The sequence below is a fragment of the Pogona vitticeps genome, chromosome 14 (assembly GCF_051106095.1).
Source record: "Pogona vitticeps strain Pit_001003342236 chromosome 14, PviZW2.1, whole genome shotgun sequence".
Lineage (NCBI taxonomy): Eukaryota > Metazoa > Chordata > Lepidosauria > Squamata > Agamidae > Pogona > Pogona vitticeps.
In genome coordinates, this window is record NC_135796.1 from 5,269,199 (window position 1) to 5,288,389 (window position 19,191).

At 43.2% G+C, this 19,191-nt stretch overlaps 1 protein-coding gene across 4 annotated transcripts in view; it reads left to right on the forward strand.

Annotated features, from left to right (window-relative positions):
• The window catches only part of TAOK3 (TAO kinase 3), a 165,963-nt gene that overhangs the window by 64,079 nt on the left and 82,693 nt on the right, over nt 1-19,191 (forward strand). For all 4 annotated transcript variants that reach the window (XM_072983472.2, XM_072983471.2, XM_078381625.1 and 1 more), the window contains exons 2-7: nt 1,699-1,811; nt 6,110-6,321; nt 11,209-11,280; nt 13,388-13,489; nt 16,382-16,427; nt 18,005-18,101. In XM_072983472.2, the coding sequence (XP_072839573.1) occupies nt 6,202-6,321; nt 11,209-11,280; nt 13,388-13,489; nt 16,382-16,427; nt 18,005-18,101 (437 nt within the window). In that variant the 5' untranslated portion in view covers nt 1,699-1,811; nt 6,110-6,201. The remainder of the gene's footprint in view (nt 1-1,698; nt 1,812-6,109; nt 6,322-11,208; nt 11,281-13,387; nt 13,490-16,381; nt 16,428-18,004; nt 18,102-19,191) is intronic.

Consider the following 19,191-nt stretch of genomic DNA (forward strand, 5'->3'; position numbering starts at 1 on the left):
CCGAGGTGGTACCTATTTATCTACTCGCATTTGCATACTTTCAAACTGCTAGGTTGGCGTGGAGCTGGGACAAAGCGACGGGAGCTCACTCTGTCACGTGGATTCGATCTTATGACTGCTGGTCCTCTGACCTGCAACATAGGCTTCTGCGGTTTAGCCCGCAGCGCCACCACATCCCCTAATGTTCATATGGGGAGCCTCTAAAAGCCCATTGGGTTGGGCAGGTTTACAGAGATACCTGTCCAGCACTCCCGTGTCCCGGCTTCCCTTATTTCTTAGCAGAGAAAGGGATTTTGTCCCACTCTCTCATGCTCTAATAAGAACTTAAGAATGCATGCCTCTGGAGAATCTTTATAGCTTCATTTCTGCATGGATGTTATTTTGAAGCAGAACATTATTGGGGGCAGAAGAACTATCCTCCCCTTCAAAATACTGTATTCTCTTGGAAAAAAATCTCCCCTTTGTTGCTCTTTTGAAGCTTTTAAAAAGAGCAGCTTCCATTAGCACGTGTGGGGTTTTTGTAAAAGCTTGGCCTCATCAGGAGAGAGACTATGTGAATATTCATTAATCATTAGGCCCTGGACAGTCACATTCCAATAGTGAACACACTGCTGGCCTATGACTCCCCATGTGCTCCTGAGAACCTCTTTGGCCTCCTGTGTGAAACAATTTCCCCATCCCTGCAGTAATGTGTGAAGGGCAACCTGCCTTTCACTATCTCTGCACAGTTGGTCCCTTCTCCCAGTTGCTTGTGCATGCAGTGACCTAGAAAGGCATACAGTTAATTTGTTACAGGGCACACTGCAAGTGTGTGTGGTTCAGATTAGCTCTATAATGTATAAAGAAGTTGATGTAGATGCAATCTCTTGCACATACAATATACTGGTTTCAGAAGCCCATTCCTTCTCCTTGAATGACTTCAGGAGTGGGTGGTGTGGCTGACATTATTTGACTGCAGTTCCCATCAGCCCTAACTAGTTTAGGTAGTGATGAGGTTTCATGGGGGTTGCAGTCAGTAACATCAGACACAATTGCCTACCCAGGTCTAAGTCTTTATAATGTTTGCATCTTTCATTATACTCTTGTTTTAATTAAACTGTTTGATTCAAATGTATTTCTTCTTATATAGCCAAGCTGAGACAGAGAATGGTATCCAAATCCATCTTTGTACATTTTTACCTATTTACTATTTCTATCCCTTTTCTGAAAAAATGGGTTAAAATAATTTGTGTTTATTTGATGACTAATGTAGACACAGTAGTGCATGCAAAGCTGTTAGGTAAAAGGAAAACCACAATTCTTCTTTCTGGAATCCTGCTTTCCTGCAGAATTCCACTTAAAGATCCACATGTTTCTCACTCAGACATGAATAATTGTTGTTTGCAGTTGTAATCCTGTGTGTGTAGGATTAAAGGTAAGAGGATAGTGCTGACTGTTGGTAAAAGGTGAGATATTTGTCACCTTCATCCTGTACTTTGACAAGATGAACAGGAAGATGCCTGGCCTTTTCTCCTGCTTTCAGGTGCCTTTTTTGTCAGAGGGAAGTTTAAATGGTGGTGGGGGGGACAAATACAGGAAAATGGTTAAATGAACTCATTACAGTTAGTTCAGAAATTGCCTGTGGTCCAGCAAATAACTAATCACACGTGTATAGTGTATTGTTTATTTCATCGTTGCCTATTCCTTCCATTTCCACAGGTCAAAAAGACAGAGCGTGTATAGTGACTTGGGACTCAACAGAAAAGAAAAGCCAGTATTTCTGCTGAAATGAGCGCAAGCTGTGGAGTATGGTTAATGCTACAGTTACCCAGGTATGCTAAAATGCCATTCTTCTATCCTACCTCTCACTGCAGTGCAACCCTCTTGGTTTTAAACTTTGCAAAATCTACAGCTTCTCAGCATTGTGAGCCACAAATGTAGGGAAACTTCCTTGGTTCTCCCACCTCACAGTTTGTTATGGATGAAACTGAAGATCCCGTGCAACCTAAAAATAATAAGAATGTGACCCAAAATCTTAAATGTTATGACCTTGCAATTGTCATCCAGACACCTGGGCTCAGAGCCTTTTTTAAGCAAATAAATTATTTACCTCCAACTCCTGCCCCAACATTCATTTTATGTAGTTCTTGTTCCACTCTGGCAGTGAGAAATGTTAGAATGTGAAGCAAGCTGCTGGATTTTACCTGAGAAAACCAAATATGCTGTAGCATTATTGCTTACTCCAGTATGGTGCCTTACTGAATTATATTGCTTATTTCTCAGAACACTATATAGAACATTCAGAAGGATAATCTCTGTCCAAATGTAGCTGAATGAACTTCTAGATCTTTTTTTAAATAATTAATATAGTGTAGAAGGACAATTAGTGCAGGGATGATCTGAGGAGAAAAAGGCTTATATAATATGGTTGTGATAACGGCACACCAGAAAAAACCTCCAATATATGCAGCGTGTAGCCATTTTAATCAGTTATGGCAAATTATATAAGAAATGGTAATGTAGTGCCTAGAGAATGTAACTAGGTTTTTTTCATAAGTTTGTGTGTATGTAAGCACACTTCTTCAGATGAAACCAAAAAATTCTGTTCTCCCTGTAACCAGCTCCAGTTGGAGTCTAGCTGTGGCATCTTGGTCCTGCTGAAGTTTCTGAAAGCAGGCCCACATATAGCAACAGTAATCCAAACAGTCAGTAACTACAGCCTGTGTCACTGGGGCCAGAAGAGATCTCCCAAGGAATGAGTATAGCTGGCTCACTAGTTTTATCAGTGCAAACACACCGCTAACCATTCCGAAGACCTGGGTATCCATGCTCACAGATTAATCCAGGAGTACTGCCAAACTGTCAGCGTGAATTTGCAGGGGGAGTGCAACCCCGCCCAACACAAGTTGGATCTCTATTCCCTGATTGTGGTTGAGTTCTTTTGAGAGTTGTGGCAGTTCCTCAGTTTTGGCGGGAAAGAAAGACTGAGATCTGCTTGAATCGCTCTCAACTTCAACTTTATTAACTTGTGGTGTTTCAACCATAATTCCAACGGGATCAAACCATGATGAATCAGGCAACTGTCCATAACTGGATAATGATAACTGTTCTCGTAGGTGGGGATGATTCATTGGGGGGGGGGGGGGGCTGGACCAAACCGCTCTCGATCCATGATGTTTCATAGAGGGGCACTCTGCATCGTGCAAGCGGTGCCACAACATGAGTGATGAGCCCAGTCCCCTTCCTTTGGAGGGTTGTTGTAAGATTGATCCGGGTGTATCACCTTCCTTCCATGCCCCTGTCCCCGTAGGAAGATGATCACTCTCCATTCCTGTGTCTCAAATGTAGTCTCTCCTTCCGTCTTTGTTTCTGGGTCCGGCAGCAATCCTCTGACTTTTAGGTTTGGAAAGTCTTTTAGAACAATGGTCCCCAACCTTGGGCCTCCAGATGTTCTCGGACTTCAGCTCCCAGAAATCCAAGCTAGCAGAGGTGGTAGTGAATGCTTCTGGGAGTTGTAGTCCAAGAACATCTGGAGGCCCAAGGTTGGGAACCACTGCTTTAGAAGACCACACATTCTTTCATATTCCAAATCATTCCCTCCCTTCTCTTTCCCTCTTCCGCTTCCTCCTTCATTCTCACATCTGCTGCTGAATCTTCTCTCCCCCTGATCTTTTATACTTTCCTCCCATACAGAGAGTTTCAGCTCCTCCCCTTTTCCTCCTTCTCCTTCTCCCACCAGACAGACCTCTGTTCTCCTCTTTTCCTCTATTAAGATTTCTTTCATCTCTTTTATTTCACAACCACTGATTCCCTTTCCCTCTTTTGACATTTCTATCAGTGAGGACGGCTCACTTTCCTCCTGCTTTTCTTCACACTGATCTTCCCTGAATAAGCAACAGTTGCAGTAGAAACAGTGTTAGTTAGTTTTGTTGTTGTTTAGTCGTTAAGTCACGTCTGACTCTTCGTGACCCCATGGACCAGAGCATGCCAGGCCCTCCTGTCTTCCACTACCTCTCAGAGTTTGGTCAAATTCATGTTGATAGCTTCAATGACACTGTCCAACCATCCCGTCCTCTGTCATCCCTTTCTCCTCTTGCCTTCACACTTTCCCAACATCAGGGTCTTTTCCAGGGAGTCTTCTCTTCTCATGACATGGCCAAAGTATTGGAGCCTCCCCTTCAGGATCTGTCCTTCCAGGGAGCACTCAGGGTTGATTTCCTTCAAAATGGGTAGGCTTGTTCTCCTTGCAGTCCAGGAGACTCTCAAGAGTCTCCTCCAGCACCAGAATTCAAAAGCATCAATTCTTCAGCGGTCAGCCTTCTTTATGGTCCCACTCTCACTTCCATACATCACTACAGGAAAAACCATAACTTTGACTATTTGGACTTTTGTTGGCAAGGTGATGTCTCTGCTTTTTAAGATGCTGTCAAGGTTTGTCATTTCTTTCCTCCCAAGAAGCGTCTTTTAATTTCGTGGCTGCTGTCACCCTCTGCAGTGATCACGGAGCCCAAGAAAGTAAAATCTGTCACTGCCTCCATCTCTTCCCCTTCTATTTGCCAGGAGGTGATGGGACCAGTGGCCGTGATCTTTGTTTTTTTGATGTTGAGCTTCAGACCGTTTTTTGCACCCTCCTCTTTCACCCTCATTGCAAGGTTCCTTAATTTCTCCTCACTTTCTGCCATCAGAGTGGTATCATCTGCATATCTGATGTTGTTGATATTTCTTCTGGCAATCTTAATTCTGTTAGTTAGTTAGTTAGTTAACCTCATTTGTTTCTTCCACTCAGTGTTCATTGCTGAAACTGCAGAATGTGATCAGATTTTTATTTATTTATTTGTACTTGTATCCTTCCCATTTAGTGAATGAGCCAGTACTCTGGCTTCCGGGAAATAACATAAATATCCTGTACAACAATTTGAAATAAAAACAAAAACTGAACATTAAAAAAAACCCATTTGGCAAACCATGGGCCAGCATAAACTCAGTACAAAATTAATATTACAAAGGGCGAGGATTGTAAAGGCCTGGATAAAAGCCAGGTTTTCACTTGCTTATGGAAGCTCAGGAGGGTGGGGGCCAATCACACCCCTACAGGGAGGGAGTTCCAAAGTGGGGCGGCTACTACTGAGAATACCCGGTTTCTGCTTGATGTCTTCTGGACCTCTTTCAGATTGGCCACCCATAGCATCAAGGATTGCGAGGTGCAGGTGGGACAGGAGGATGACCTGAGGGAGAGACACTTTGACAAGTAGCGTGGTCTCAAACTGTAAATGGCTTTATTCGTAAGTTAACATCAGTCCCTTAAATTTGGCCCATAAGCATAATAGCAGGTGAGCCAGGATGGGTGGAATATGGTCAAATTTAGATGTATCGGTAACCAGACTGGCTGCCGCCTTTTGCACTTGCTGCAGCTTCTGAAGCACCTTCAAGGGCAGCCCCACATAGAGGGCATTGCAGAAGTCAATCTTTGAGATTCCCAATGCATGAACTAGTGTTATTAGAGACGTCTTGTCGAGAAGGGGGCTGAGATGTGCCATCTGCCTCAGATGGAAAGAGGCAGATTTCGCCATGACCAAGATCTGTGTCTCCATTGAGAGGGCCTGGTCCAAAAGCACAGCCGCATTAGGCTTTTAGGTCTTTGGTCTGACCATTGTGCTAATGATTGAGGTCAAGGGCCGAGAAACATTTGACAGGGGAAGAAACCTGTGCCTGTGAGAAAAGCATCACATGCTCTCTTCCTGCCAGACAGAAAGCTTCCCTGGTTGCAGATGAAACTGCCAAGAGGGGCTGGTCTTTCAGCTGCCTTTTAAAGAATACACATTGGAGCATATATACTACCTTTCAGTCATCGCTGCCTTCTTATTTATAATAAATAAATAAATAATTTGGACCTTGAATTTTTATTTTGAGTTAAACCACTCTCTGGGGGATAAAGGCAGGATACAGATATTTCCAATGAGGTACATAGATTGCTCTCAGAACATCTTTATAGTTAAGAGAGAAATCATAAAAAATTCACCCCCTTCCAGAAATGTTGTTTCCTCAAATCTCTGAATAAAAGTCACCAGATGATTGAAAATAGTTGGAAGCACTTAATTGGTTATTTGACCACAATTTCCCCTTTCTCCAGGTTCTGATCTGTTAAGTACCAACTCCATTGTCAATGAGGGAAGACACTGCCTGTGACTCTAAGGTGGGAACACAATCCTAATATTGTTCAACATGCGGAAAGGGGTACCAAAAGACCCAGATATAGCTGACCTGTTCTACAAAGATGATCCTCAGGAACTGTTTGTGGGTTTACATGAAATTGGACATGGAAGTTTCGGAGCAGTGTATTTTGTAAGTAATTCTTTCTATACTAGTACTCATTAAAAAAAGTATTTCTGTAGTAATTAACTCAAAAAAGATGTTTGCTATCATTATGGCTCTTTGACTTTCCTTTTGGTTCCTTCCACCATCCCAGAAGGGCATCTATTATGCAGAAAAAGACTTTTGTTTTTTCTTTTGTTAAAGTATTTTGGCAAGAACACAGGGGGCGTAAAGACTAACAGTCAGTGGCAAACGTATGTCTGGGATTTCCAAGTTGCACAGTGGCAGGTTTGATTCGAACAAGATAGGTGAAGATGGATGCATGCATCTCCTCCCTTCTCCTTTCCTCTCGACTATGTTCCTAGGCTCCAGGCTTGTGTTGGATGCCTTAGGTTAAGTAAGCATGGTGAGAAGGAAGTGAAATTAACAGTGGAAAAGCAATGAGTGGGAAATAGCTTATCTGCCACTCCCTCTCCCCCCCCCCACATACATATTTTTCTCTTTGCTGTTTTGCAATTGAGAGAGGCAAAAACAGGGATTCCTAGAACCATATTCACAACAAAATTTTCAGGATAGCTTTTGTTAGGGTTTTGCTGTTGCCAGAATATTACAGATTGCCACCAAAACGGAAGGGCTGAGAGCATCTGCGTTTGACCAGTGAACACAGGCGCACGCATTCTGTGTATGTAGGGTGCATGTGCATTCTTGTATTGGTAGTATTCTCTAAGGTGGGGCTGTGCCGGCAATGATTGTTTCTTGCCTAAGGCTACCCAGTGAGTTTGTGGCAGAGATGAGACTTGGATCTGGGACCTCCTGTAGTTCCTCATTAAATTAATAAAAACAAACGTTGACACTTTAAAGAGAGCTTCACATCACAGCATCGCTTCCTGTTTTGTATATTTTCAGTTGCAAAAGATGGCTGCTTGTGTGCTAACTAAAGGAGGTGACCTAGTTTTATAAATGAAGTAGAATGAACTTATTAGTTCCTCTGCTTTGCAGAAATGATGTAGTACTCCTTGAAAATGAGGCAGGGCCACTTAAAGCAGCCTGCCTTACAGCATTACTTACAGTCTGTCTGATGAGCCTGTTATTTAACTGTAAAATGTCTCAGGCTGTGGATTAGTCCTTTAAGGGAAGGAGGTAAGAGCCCTGCTACTTTAATCATTTAAAGCTCCACCAAACGGTGCCGCCACAGAAGCGCGTTCTGCAGGGAAGAATTCTTTTTCCAATGCTCTTGGTGGAGATCACATCAAACAGTTGCCACACCTTTGCCAGCTCCTGGAGTTGGGTGTAGCTTATTTTAAGCACATGGGGTGGAAAGAATCACCAGATGCTATTGGCATCGCTGAAAATGTGTCGGGAGGTTTTCATATAAAGCTTCCTTTTTATTAATAGAAAGATGCAGAGCCAGTGACTCACTTGAAAATATAAATAGCACTTTTGAGGCATAAAAGCTCCTAAACTCCTAAGGTTCTGTTTATTTATTTAAATATCAGGCTGAAACCCTGGGACAAGTGACAGGAAGAATTCTATATCGGACTCTACATTTTAAAAAGACTGAAAAATTGGGAAGGAGATTGTAATACATTTTATTAAGCTTGTCTAATAATACTGATGTGCACATGTGCATATGTGCACATGTGCATGCACAGGCAGGCAGACACACTTTTGCAGCTGTGACGTAAGAGCTAGCTTCCTGTAACATCATGAGGGACTTTGTCTTGTTCTCAGGTTTCAGCCCTAGGGTCTCGGAGGATGTTGAGAAGTTGCTGACGGGGCAATTTGAGTGGACTCATTCTGACATTCCTTAGGAGGGAGGTCCAGAGTCAAGGACCTGCTACCAAGAAAGCCCAGTGGCTCATATGCTCACTGGTCTTGGTTCTTCTAGTGGTGGGACACACAACAAACGCTCCACAGGGCATTTGCAAAGCTCTCCTCCAGCACCACATTTCACAAAAAATTATCCCCCCCCCCCCCGTCAGCTTTCTTAACTCTCAAGATTTGATAGAGCGGAAGCCACTTACCTTAGTACTTCCATGAAAATGTGCCAGGAGGGGAAGCCACTAAGTTACTTCTCTTCATGTGGATGTTACCAGTAGAATCAAGTACCATATTTTTCGCTCCATAAGACGCACCTTTCCATAAGACGCACCAATTTTTAGGAGAAGAAAACAGGAAAATATAATCTGTTTTCTTCGCTCCATAAGACTCACAGACTTTCCACCCCCCTGTTTTGTGGAAAAAAAGTGCGTCTTATGGTGCGAAAAATACAGTACCACCCTTAGTGGCTGCTGGATGAAATAAGAGGGCAGTGGTTTTTTTTCTGACTTTATAACACCTATGAATCTTCTGACTCTGGCTTCTCAGTCTTGGCAATTTTGGTCTTTAAGACAGAAAAGATTTAGGATGGAGGTGAAGAATCTTTGTGTGTCAAGTTGGTTGTAACTTATGGCAACCCAAGGAGGGTTCCCAAAGTGTGTGAGATATATGAAGAGTTATTTTACCAGTAACACTCCCCACAATGGGTTTCCATGGCCAAGCTGCAATTGGAAGCCAGGTCCACGTTCTTATCTGCTACACAACACTGGCTCTCAATGTAAGGCATCTTTAGCCACCCTGATATCTTGGTCTGTAGTTCCATTCCATCCACCCAGTGGTAAAGGATCATACAAATTAGAGTCCAAAACCTATGGAGGCCAGAGTTTCCCCCTCTGTAATCTAGAATTAATGGAGAACAGTGAGGTGCTCAGATTTGTTGACAGCACAAAATAATTCAGAGTGGTAGAAACAGAAAACGATGATGCTAAACTCCAAAAGGATCCCCCCAAAATGGAATGTGTGTGGCAATAAAAGTACCTTGAGGCCAAAATTCTGAATTTTCCATTAGGCAATGACTTGCCTGGAAGAGGTTGCTGGAGTTAGCATGGGTAATTTTCCTTCCCCTTTAATAACACTAGAGTCAAGGGTTACCCAGTGAAAATAAAGGATGGAGAGAGCATCTCTTCCCATAGCACCTGAGTAAACTGCAGGTTTTGCTGCCGTAAAATATAATTGATGGTCCTAAAAAGAGAATTAGGTAAATTCATGAAGAGATAAAAGCAGTCTATGTCTATTAGTCTGGGAAACTACTCTGGGCAAGGGCTGTTGCCTATTGTCTGTCTTATGGGCTCTGTTGGCATCTGGTTGTCCAACACTGATAGTGTATACAGTGGTGCCCCGCATAGCGAGGTTAATCCGTTCCGGATTAACCTTCGCTATGCGAAAACATCGCTGTACGGGGCAGGAAAAGCCTATTGGAACGCATTAAACTTAGTTTAATGCGTTCCAATAGGCGCCAAAACTTACCCCTCCAGTGATGTTTTCGCTGGTCCGGCGGCCATTTTGGAGCCGCCGAACAGCTGTTCGGCGGCTCCAAAATGGCCGCCGGATGACCCGAAATGGCCCCCTGTCAGTGTTTTCGCGCCTTCCCCTTGCTTACCGAGGTCGCGAAAACGCTGCAGGGGGCATTTCGGGTTGTCCGCGGCCATTTTGGAGCCGCCGAACAGCTGTTCGGCGGCTCCAAAATGGCCACCGGACGCCCCAATCGTCGCAAAGCGAGTGCGGCGATTGGGGCAGCTCCGTATAGCGATCCCCAAAAAGGGATCGCTATACGGATTCTTCGTTATACGGTGCGCTCGTTAAGCGAGGCACCACTGTACTGGAAAAGGTATTTTGGCTCCTGTTAAGGATATTGGGCCATCATGGAAGTTGAGATCAGTAGCAAGCAGTGAGGGCAACTGTTTTATCATAGACAACATCTGGTTTATTCACATGGTTTGGGGCTACCCTGACTCATTGGGGAGGCAAAGGTGTAAGCTGAATGAAAGACACAGGCTTATATAAAAATGCATTTGCTTGCATACGGAACAGTAGTTGCTTGTGTGTGAGAGAGCTTATAGATGCTTCACTTGGTGCAAAATAACAAGGTAGCATTTAAGATTGGTATTCTGTACCCCACCTTAGTAACCCAAAGCAGCATTACAGTATGTGGCACTGCTCAAATTTACTTTGAGATACTTGTGTGGCAGTTGTCAGCACCCCAAATGATGCAGGACTACACCTCCTATCATTCTCCGTCTGGATGGCCCATGGTAAAGGTTTTAGGACTGTAGTTTAGCTAAGGCTGCATGGGAGAGGAAATTTCTCCTGGGTCAGATATTTCAGGCTTTGACAGGTGGTGGCTCTTTTCTCATTGAGGTCCTCATAGAGTTTTAGGGATTTATGCACAGGAAGCAGAGTGTTTAGCAGACATTTGTAGTATTTTGGCTATTTTAGTGACAAACCTAGACAGCATCTTAAAAAGCAGAGACATCACCTTGCCGACAAAGGTCCGCATAGTCAAAGCTATGGTTTTTCCAGTAGTGATGTATGGAAGTGAGAGCTGGACCATAAAGAAGGCTGACCACCGAAGAACTGATGCTTTTGAATTCTGGTGCTGGAGGAGGCTCTTGAGAATCCCCAGGACTGCAAGGAGATCAAACCTTTCCATTCTGAAGGAAATCAATCCTGAGTGCTCCATGGAAGGACAGATCCTGAAGGGGAGGCTCCAAGACTTTGGCCATGTCATGAGAAGAGAAGACTCCCTGGAAAAGACCCTGATGTTGGGAAAGTGTGAAGGCAAGAGGAGAAGGGGACGACAGAGGACGGGATGGTTGGACAGTGTCGTCGAAGCGACCAGCATAAATTTGACCCAACTCCAGGAGGCAGTGTAAGACAGGAGGTGATGACCCTGGCATGACACCTAGTATAGAGATAAACTAACATTCATGAGGAAGCATGTCTCCATAGGTACCAGCTTGTTTAGCTATCGGGGCAAATTTTTAAAAAAGGTTAAATCCTACTTTTCTCTTTCCTTGCATCCTCCTTTCCAACTTCTAGGCCACCAATGCCCGCACTAATGAGGTTGTGGCAATCAAGAAGATGTCTTACAGTGGCAAGCAAACAAACGAGGTAAGAAGGACAAAAATGTACAAATCTGTTATGCTGTTAACATTACATTAACTGTTCGGTTGTGTCCAAGATGCTTTCACAGAAGAGCCTTCTTTAAAAATTATAGCCAAATGATAATTTGCTTGGTAGTGAAGCAAAGTGAGACTAAAGACAGTGAACTAATTACAACCTGAAATCTGCGTGGTTTTCAGATGCTGCGAAATAACTAAACAACTATTGCTAAACAGAATATCTCCTGAGACTTGAATCTGAAGGCTTGTATCAATACTTGAAGTCTGTACCCCCAGCAGTGTTAACTTCTTTTCTTCTCAGGTCCTACATATTTCTTTTTCCCTGTCTCCTGCATGCAAACATGTCACTGATACTTTTATCGTGCCATCCCTGCAGGGCAACATACAAAGTTCTTGCCATGTTCACAACAGAGCTGTGAATAGTTTGATAGACATCAGCTGGCACCCAGGAACATATTTCCGTGGAACATGGAACTCTCTACAACCCGACTCTGCCCCTTTTACTACTTGTCTACCAAAAATAAAAGCAAAGAATCTGCAGTACCTTAAAGATGAACAAATCTATTTTTGTGTCAGCTTTCATGGGTTACCATTTACTTGCTCAGCCATGTACTGTGTAGAGGATGGGGACCAAATGAAAACGGGAAAAAGAGTAACAACTACTTTGGTAATAGGCTTTTTTAAAAAAAATCACACTAGTCAGTTTGTTGATTACATAGGCATCCTATTATCAGCAGTTAGATGTTTGTACAATGGTAGTTGAGTCAGATCAAGGCTACCCTCACAAAAGATCATTGTTAATAATTGTACGACTGGAATACATAGGTCCTGTGGTTTCAAAATCAACACAAGGCATTCACATTAAGCTAACATATGCAGTATTGTAAATTCAAAAGTCAACCAAAATCGGAATCAGAGCACGCCAGACCCTCCTGGCAGTGGTAGACAGGAGGGTCTGGCATGCTCTGGTCCATGGGGTCACGAAGAGTCAGACACAACTTAACAACTAAACAACAAGAAGTTGCGTCAGAAGGCCATCAAAGCTTGAGTGGCCCCTCCATGCTTGTCCTAATTAGTTTCAGTTTTATAATGATTCAGTCAAATCCTGTTATAAAAATCGCAAAACAAAATTTAAAAAGCATGCATTTCATGTACTCTTGTTCGAATTTTGGTCGACTCTTGAATTTACAATACTGCATTTGTTAGCTTAATGTGCATGCCTTGTGTGGATTGTGAAACCACAGGACCTATGTATTCCAGTTGTACAATTATTAATAATGATCTTTTATGAGGGTAGCTTTGATCTTTTAACTTCCTGGGAGGATATGAACTGAAAGTTTTACCTCTACTTCCTGGTCCCAAATGCCATGTGGAGTCATTTAGGACTCAGAAACAAAATCCCAGTCTGTTCAGATATAATATTTCTGATGAAATGAGAGGAAGCAGTGTGCCCTTGATTTTAGCCTGTTACATACAGCACTGATGTACCTGTCTGTCATGGGTTTGGAGGGAAAGTTCCATCCTATGGGGAGTGGAAGGCGGGACCTCAGGAGGAGGGGCTGTACTGTATATATATGTGATGCGTGGGTGGAGAAGTTAGGAGACGCTGGGATGTGAAGAAGCAGCAGCTGGGAAGAAGAGGCTGGTGTGGGAGTCTGTGTGTCAGACAGGGTACTACTGTGTGTCAGAGTACCAACCTGATAGGTTCAGGTGTCTGTTGGTCAGCCAGAACTGATAGGTTCAGGGTCTGTGCTTCAAGTTAAGGGTTCTGTGTGAACCAAACTGTGTGTATGTATGAGTGAAACTAAGCCACGTTACTAAATCTTATTCACCTGATCATTTTATTTTCCCTGTGTGTTGTTTTAAATAAACCTTATTCTTTTATTGGTTAAAAATCCATCCCTGGTCTGTGTGACTTCTTACAGGGAATGGTTGGTGGCAGCTTAGTTAACGTGTGGCAGGTCCCAGTAGGTCTGGGTTTGTCACATAGCCTACCTCAGAAACTTTTTGGTTTTTTGCTTCTTTAACTTTATGATCTTTTGGACAGTACAGGGCTTGATGCTAAACCAAGTTCCTTTGGCTTTTTTAAAAAACAGAAATGGCAGGATATTATCAAGGAAGTCAGATTTCTACGACAGCTGAAGCACCCCAACACCATAGAATACAAGGGCTGTTACTTGAAAGAGCATACTGCCTGGGTGAGTTTTGAACTGGATTACATTTTACGGCTGTATAGTCCTGTATGTCCTTTTTATGTTTCTGAAATCCTTCTGTTATAGTCTTTATCAAAAGTTGTTGTTTCTTTAACACACTGTTGAATATTAATTGTGTAGCATTACTGTTAAATACGGTGTTCACAAAGTACTTTGCCATATGAGGCATTTGGGCCCCTGACAGGCTTCTGAGGCCCTCCCGGGGAAAACACATTTTTGAAAAATTACCAAAAAAAGGGTCCTACTTTGGCCAAAAAAAGTTTCTAGAGCAATAGGGTTTTTTGTGTTGGTGGTACCCCAATATTCATCTACCCCTCAATGCAAAATAAAAAATAAAAAATTGCAATTTTCAGCCATTTCCGTGCATAGTATAACTGTAGTTGGTCTGCGGGCACAGCATCTTAACCCTCAAATGTTGCCTACTCCAGTTTTAAAGGCTGTAGCCTACTATAGAATCATGGAATAAAGGACCATCAAGTCCAACCCCCTGCTCAGTGCAGGAATCCAGATCAAACAATATCTGGCAGATGGTTGTCTAACTTTCCCTTGAATGCCTCCGCCATTGGAGTGTTCACCACCTGCCAAGGTGCTTAGTTCCATTTTTGTCCTGTTGTAACATTTAGGAAGTTTGTCCTGATATTCAAGCGAAATCTAGCTTCCTGTAAGTTGAGCCCATTATGATGTATCCTGAACTCTGGGATGATGGAGAACACATCCTGTTCCTCCTCTGTATGACAGTCTTTCAAGTATTGAAAGAGTGCTATTACATCTCTTCTCAGTCTTCTTTTCTCTAAACATGCCCAGTTTTTTCATTCTTTCTTCCTAAGATTTGGGTCTTAGGGCTTGGGTTCCTGCTCATATCCTTGTTGCCCTCTTCTGAACTTATTCTGGTTTGTCTGTGCCCTACACAAGTGAAATTGGGATTTATTTGAGGGTTTGGGGCCACCATTGTGCCAGCTTTGTTTTCCTGCACCGGCAGAATGAAAGCAGGCAGGTGTTGCTGACATTGCACCAGCTATGGACATTTTTTTTTCTTTGACCAGGATTAGGCCAGATGCTGTTGAACTGCAGTTCTCAGCCTTCCACACCATTCAATATGTTGGCTAAAGCTGAAATTTGGAGGGCTGCATTTTACTTAATGTTTTCATAAGCTGTGTGAACCATTCACAGCATTGCTGTTCATTAAATGCTTTGCATGTGTTCTCCTGTGTGAAGTGTGCATATGCTTCCTTCTTTAATTTTCTTACTTGTAGAGCACAGCGATTTAGTTTCCCTGTTCTCCTTCAAGTTAAGACAGGTCATCACACTGACGTTTGTGTCTCCACCTTGTGCTGGCATATATGAAATACTAAGACAGAAAAGAAAGAAATGACTCATCTTTGTTGATTCACTTTTTCATGCATCTGTATGGCTGCACTTTGTGAAGAACAGACAAACGGCATGAATGCCTAAATACACAGTGGACACATGCTAGGAAAATGTGGCTAGTTTGATGCATACCCCAGGATGGTTCAGCAATTGTGCCTGTCCTTACATGTGTGCTGTGGGCACACAAGCATCACTTTGACAAACAAAATTGCTGCTTAAAGTGAGATACTCTTGCATGTACAAGCTGTGTATTGAGAGAAGGCTATTCTCTGTAAAGACGTGTGAATCTCATGCATTATCCGTCATTCAGCAGAATCATATGTCAAAGCCTTTCTAATCTAACAGTACCACTGGGCAAAGAGCACCTGTTTGAACTCTATACAGCAGTTGTAGGCAAAGTGCAGCTCCCAGATGATGTTGGACTCCAGCTCCCGGTGTTCCACCACATTCTCTGTTTTGGCAAGCGCTTTGGGGAGTTGCGCTCCAACAACATTTGGAACTTACTTTGGTCATCCTTAGCCTACGGAAAAAGAGACTTTCTTCTGTGAAGAAACAGCCTGTTGAGATAGAAGACAGAATTAAAACTTGGAAGAGAGAATGTTCAAATATCTGTAGAAAGCAGGAATATTATCTGACTAAATGTTTGCTGTGGGTTAAACCGCAGAAGCCTCTGTGCTGCAGGGTCAGAAGACCAGCAGTCGGTAGACCAAATCCACATGACGGAGTGAGCTCCCGTCGCTTGTCCCAGCTCCTGGCAACCTAGCCATTCGAAAGCATGTAAAAATGCGAGTAGATAAATAGGGACCACCTCAGTGGGAAGGTAACGGCTTTCTGTGCCTATTTGTGCTGGCCACATGACCACGGAAACTGTCTATGGACAAATGCTGGCTCTATGGCTTGGAAACAGGGATGAGCACCATGCCCTAGAGTCAGACATGACTGGACTAAACGTCAAGGGGAACCTTTACCTTTACCTAAATGTTTGCTGCATGATTCTGCTGAGTGTATAAGCAGTTTATACCATTAACCTAACTGTACAGTTCCTCCCTTGATCCCATATGTTGATGATCCAGGACTCTGTAATCCACCAGTCATGGTTCTTGGATTGTGGAACCACATAGACTTCACCTACACAATGCCTCAGAACTTGGAGAGAGTGGCCTGGTACAGCCGTAGTTAGCAAACATTAACATATACATGTTAAAATCATCTGTAAATGTTTCTGATGCCATGTTGGTGTGAGCAAGTAAGAGAAACCAGAACTTTGATTTCCTGGGTCATTGAAACTTGTGGTATACTATATTGTTGTTGTTGCTGTTGTTTAGTCATGTCCAACTGGTGCCCCCCTAGGTCCTGGTGTAAGATTTCCTTCTAGAAAACTACACTTCCCAGGCTTCAGTTACACATGATCCATTTTCAAGTGTATTGGATAGGCACACCCTTTGTGATACATTGGTCACTTGTCATCCCTGCTCTTTAACAAGCTGTGCTTATTTCGGTCTCTTGCAGTTAGTGATGGAATACTGCCTAGGATCTGCTTCAGATTTGCTGGAAGGTAAGCCTTGAAATATTCCTACCACATTTCTTTGTCAGTATGGCTGCGATTTTGGGAAGAGTTGCTTACCTTCGCAGCATTTCATGGGCTCCACATTTCACAGTCTAATTGTTCCCTCTTTAGTTTATGGGTAGATTCTGTTATTTGCAGTACATTTGGATCTGTCTAGTTGTTTCTTTCCACCATTTCCACAGTGACTTGCAGGTTACTGAGTTAAACTAATGTATGTCTCTCAACCGATGACCTGTAAAGGTTTCAGTGGTGGCCAGGAGTGTGTTGGCATAATTAAAACTAGTACACCAGCTGAGCCCGTTGCTGGAGAGGTCTGATCTGGCCATAGTGACACATGCCCTAGTTACATCATGGCTGGATTACTGTAACATGCTTTACATGGGGCTGCCTATGGAAAATGTCAGGAAACTTCAGTGGATCCAACATACATCAGCTCCACTGGCTGCCAGTTTGCTTCCAGACAGAATTCAAAGTGATGGTTCTAACACCCTAAATGGTTTGGGCCCAATCTATCTCAGGGAGCATGTCTCACATTATGAGTGGGCATGGGTGTTAAAGATCATCAGAAGAGGCATTTCTCTTGGTCCCACCACCTTCACAGGTATGTCTGATGGGGAGGTGGAACAGGACCTTCTCCGCGGCTGCTCCCAGACTTTGGAACTCCCTCCCACTGGAGGCCAGGCTGGCCCCGTCTTGGCTCTCCTTCCACAGGCAGTCAAAGGCCTTTCTCTTCAGGCAGGCTTTCCCTCCGTGACTGGCTGCCGAGTGGGATTTTTAAATGGATGGCTAAGCCATACTTCCTTGAATGTGTTTTTAGTATTGCTTTTATTTATCATTTCTCAGAGTAGTATTTGTTTGGTCTTTTTTAGTATTTTATACTTATTGTTTTTAGCTTTAAACATTGTCTTGTAAGGATATAAGCCACCTTGGGTCCTTTTTAAGGAGTAGGTGGGGTAAAAATATTTTAAATAAAATAATAGAGTGGTCAAGTAGACCAGATAGGCGGGGTATAAATCAAATAAATAAATAAATAAATAAATAAAGTAATAAAGTAATAAATAAATAAAGTAATAAATAAATAAAGTAATAAATAAATAAAGTAATAAATAATCTGGTTTTCATCTAGGATCTAGATTAAGACACTCACTCCTCCTTGTAGCCGACTGCCCCAAATACTGCATATCAACAGTTTTTATGATTCAGGAGGCCAGATTTGATCCTGGAACTGCTAGGTGCTGACTTCTATTGAGTGATATTTCCTTACCTACTGATCATCTTCACTCAGGATCAACATACCCTCTTGTTGTTCTTGTTCTCCTCTGGCGCACCTTCCCTGTATATAATTTTAAACTCCCCAAAGATTCACATCTACTCCCTTCATCTGAAGAAATGTGTTTGGACATTCAACAGCTTATGAAAAATAAGAATTAGTCTTGAAGGTGCTGCAAGACTTCCAGCTAATGTTGTGATTGGCTTGAGGCAGTTTACTGCTCTTTCTGCCCCAGGATTGCACGAGACAATGTTTGTCCAATGTTCTTTCTTTGTGCTTTCCCCCCCTCATTCAGTTCATAAGAAACCACTTCAGGAAGTGGAGATAGCTGCTATTACCGATGGTGCCTTGCATGGGCTGGCTTACCTGCATTCTCATTGTAAGATACATAGGTGAGAGCATGATGTTATTTTTTTAAAAATATACTGTTATTTTTCTTTCTTTTATATTTCATCTAACTCAGGGAGGTAATGTTCAGACTGAGTGATTTGTACTGCTCACCCCAAAAGATTAGAGTCGCAGTCTGAGGACACTTTTTGATCCAGTTTTCTTTGGAGATCTAACTGTTTGCTGCAATTTATCCAGAAGAGAAAAACATGTACAGCAGTGCCTCGCTTTACGATCGCTCCATTTAACAACGAAATCGCATTACGATGAACTTTTTGTGATCGCTTTTGCAATTGCTTTACGATGTTTCCTATGGGGGAATTTCGCTTTGCGATGAACGGTTCCCTGCTTCGGGAACCGATTCTTCGCAAAACGATGATTTTCGGACAGCAGATCGGCGGTTTCAAAATGGCCACTGGGTAAACAAAAAGGCCCCCCGCTGTTTTCTGGGATGGATTCCTCGCTGCACAGGCAGCGAAAATGGCCGCCCTAGGGAGGATCTTCGCTGGACGGTGAGTTTCCAGCCCATCGGAGCACATTAAATAGGTTTTAATGTGTTTCTATGGGCTTTTTAATTTCGCTGTACGACGTTTTCGTTCCACAGAGATTTCGCTGGAACGAAATAACATCGTAATGCGAGGCACCACTGTAGATGTTGTTCAAATCTAACACCCATATTTGACTTCTGCTTGCTTTCCACACAAGGCTGCCTTTGAACAGCAACGTTTTGGAAGATATAGGTCAGCAATGGCAAACCTATGGCACGCGTGCCACAGCTGTCATGCAGAGTCCTTTCTGCCAGCTCGCGAGCCATAAGTCGCCGGCTCGCTACTCCCCACACTCACAGCCAAACCTGAGAAGGCGGCTGTAGCCACGGTGCTGGCGCTTCAGCAGGTGGGTCCGGAGCAGCTAGTGCTGGCGGTGGATCCAGAGTGGGGTCTCGAGGCACTTCCAGTTTTGCCACCACCACCAGTTCCGGTTCCGCTCCTGCCACACCACCTGCTGGTTCCCCCCCCTCCAGTTTGGGCACGTGAGCCCAAAAAGGTTCGCCACCACTGCTATAGGTGGTTCAAAATACAGCTTTTTGGATAGCTG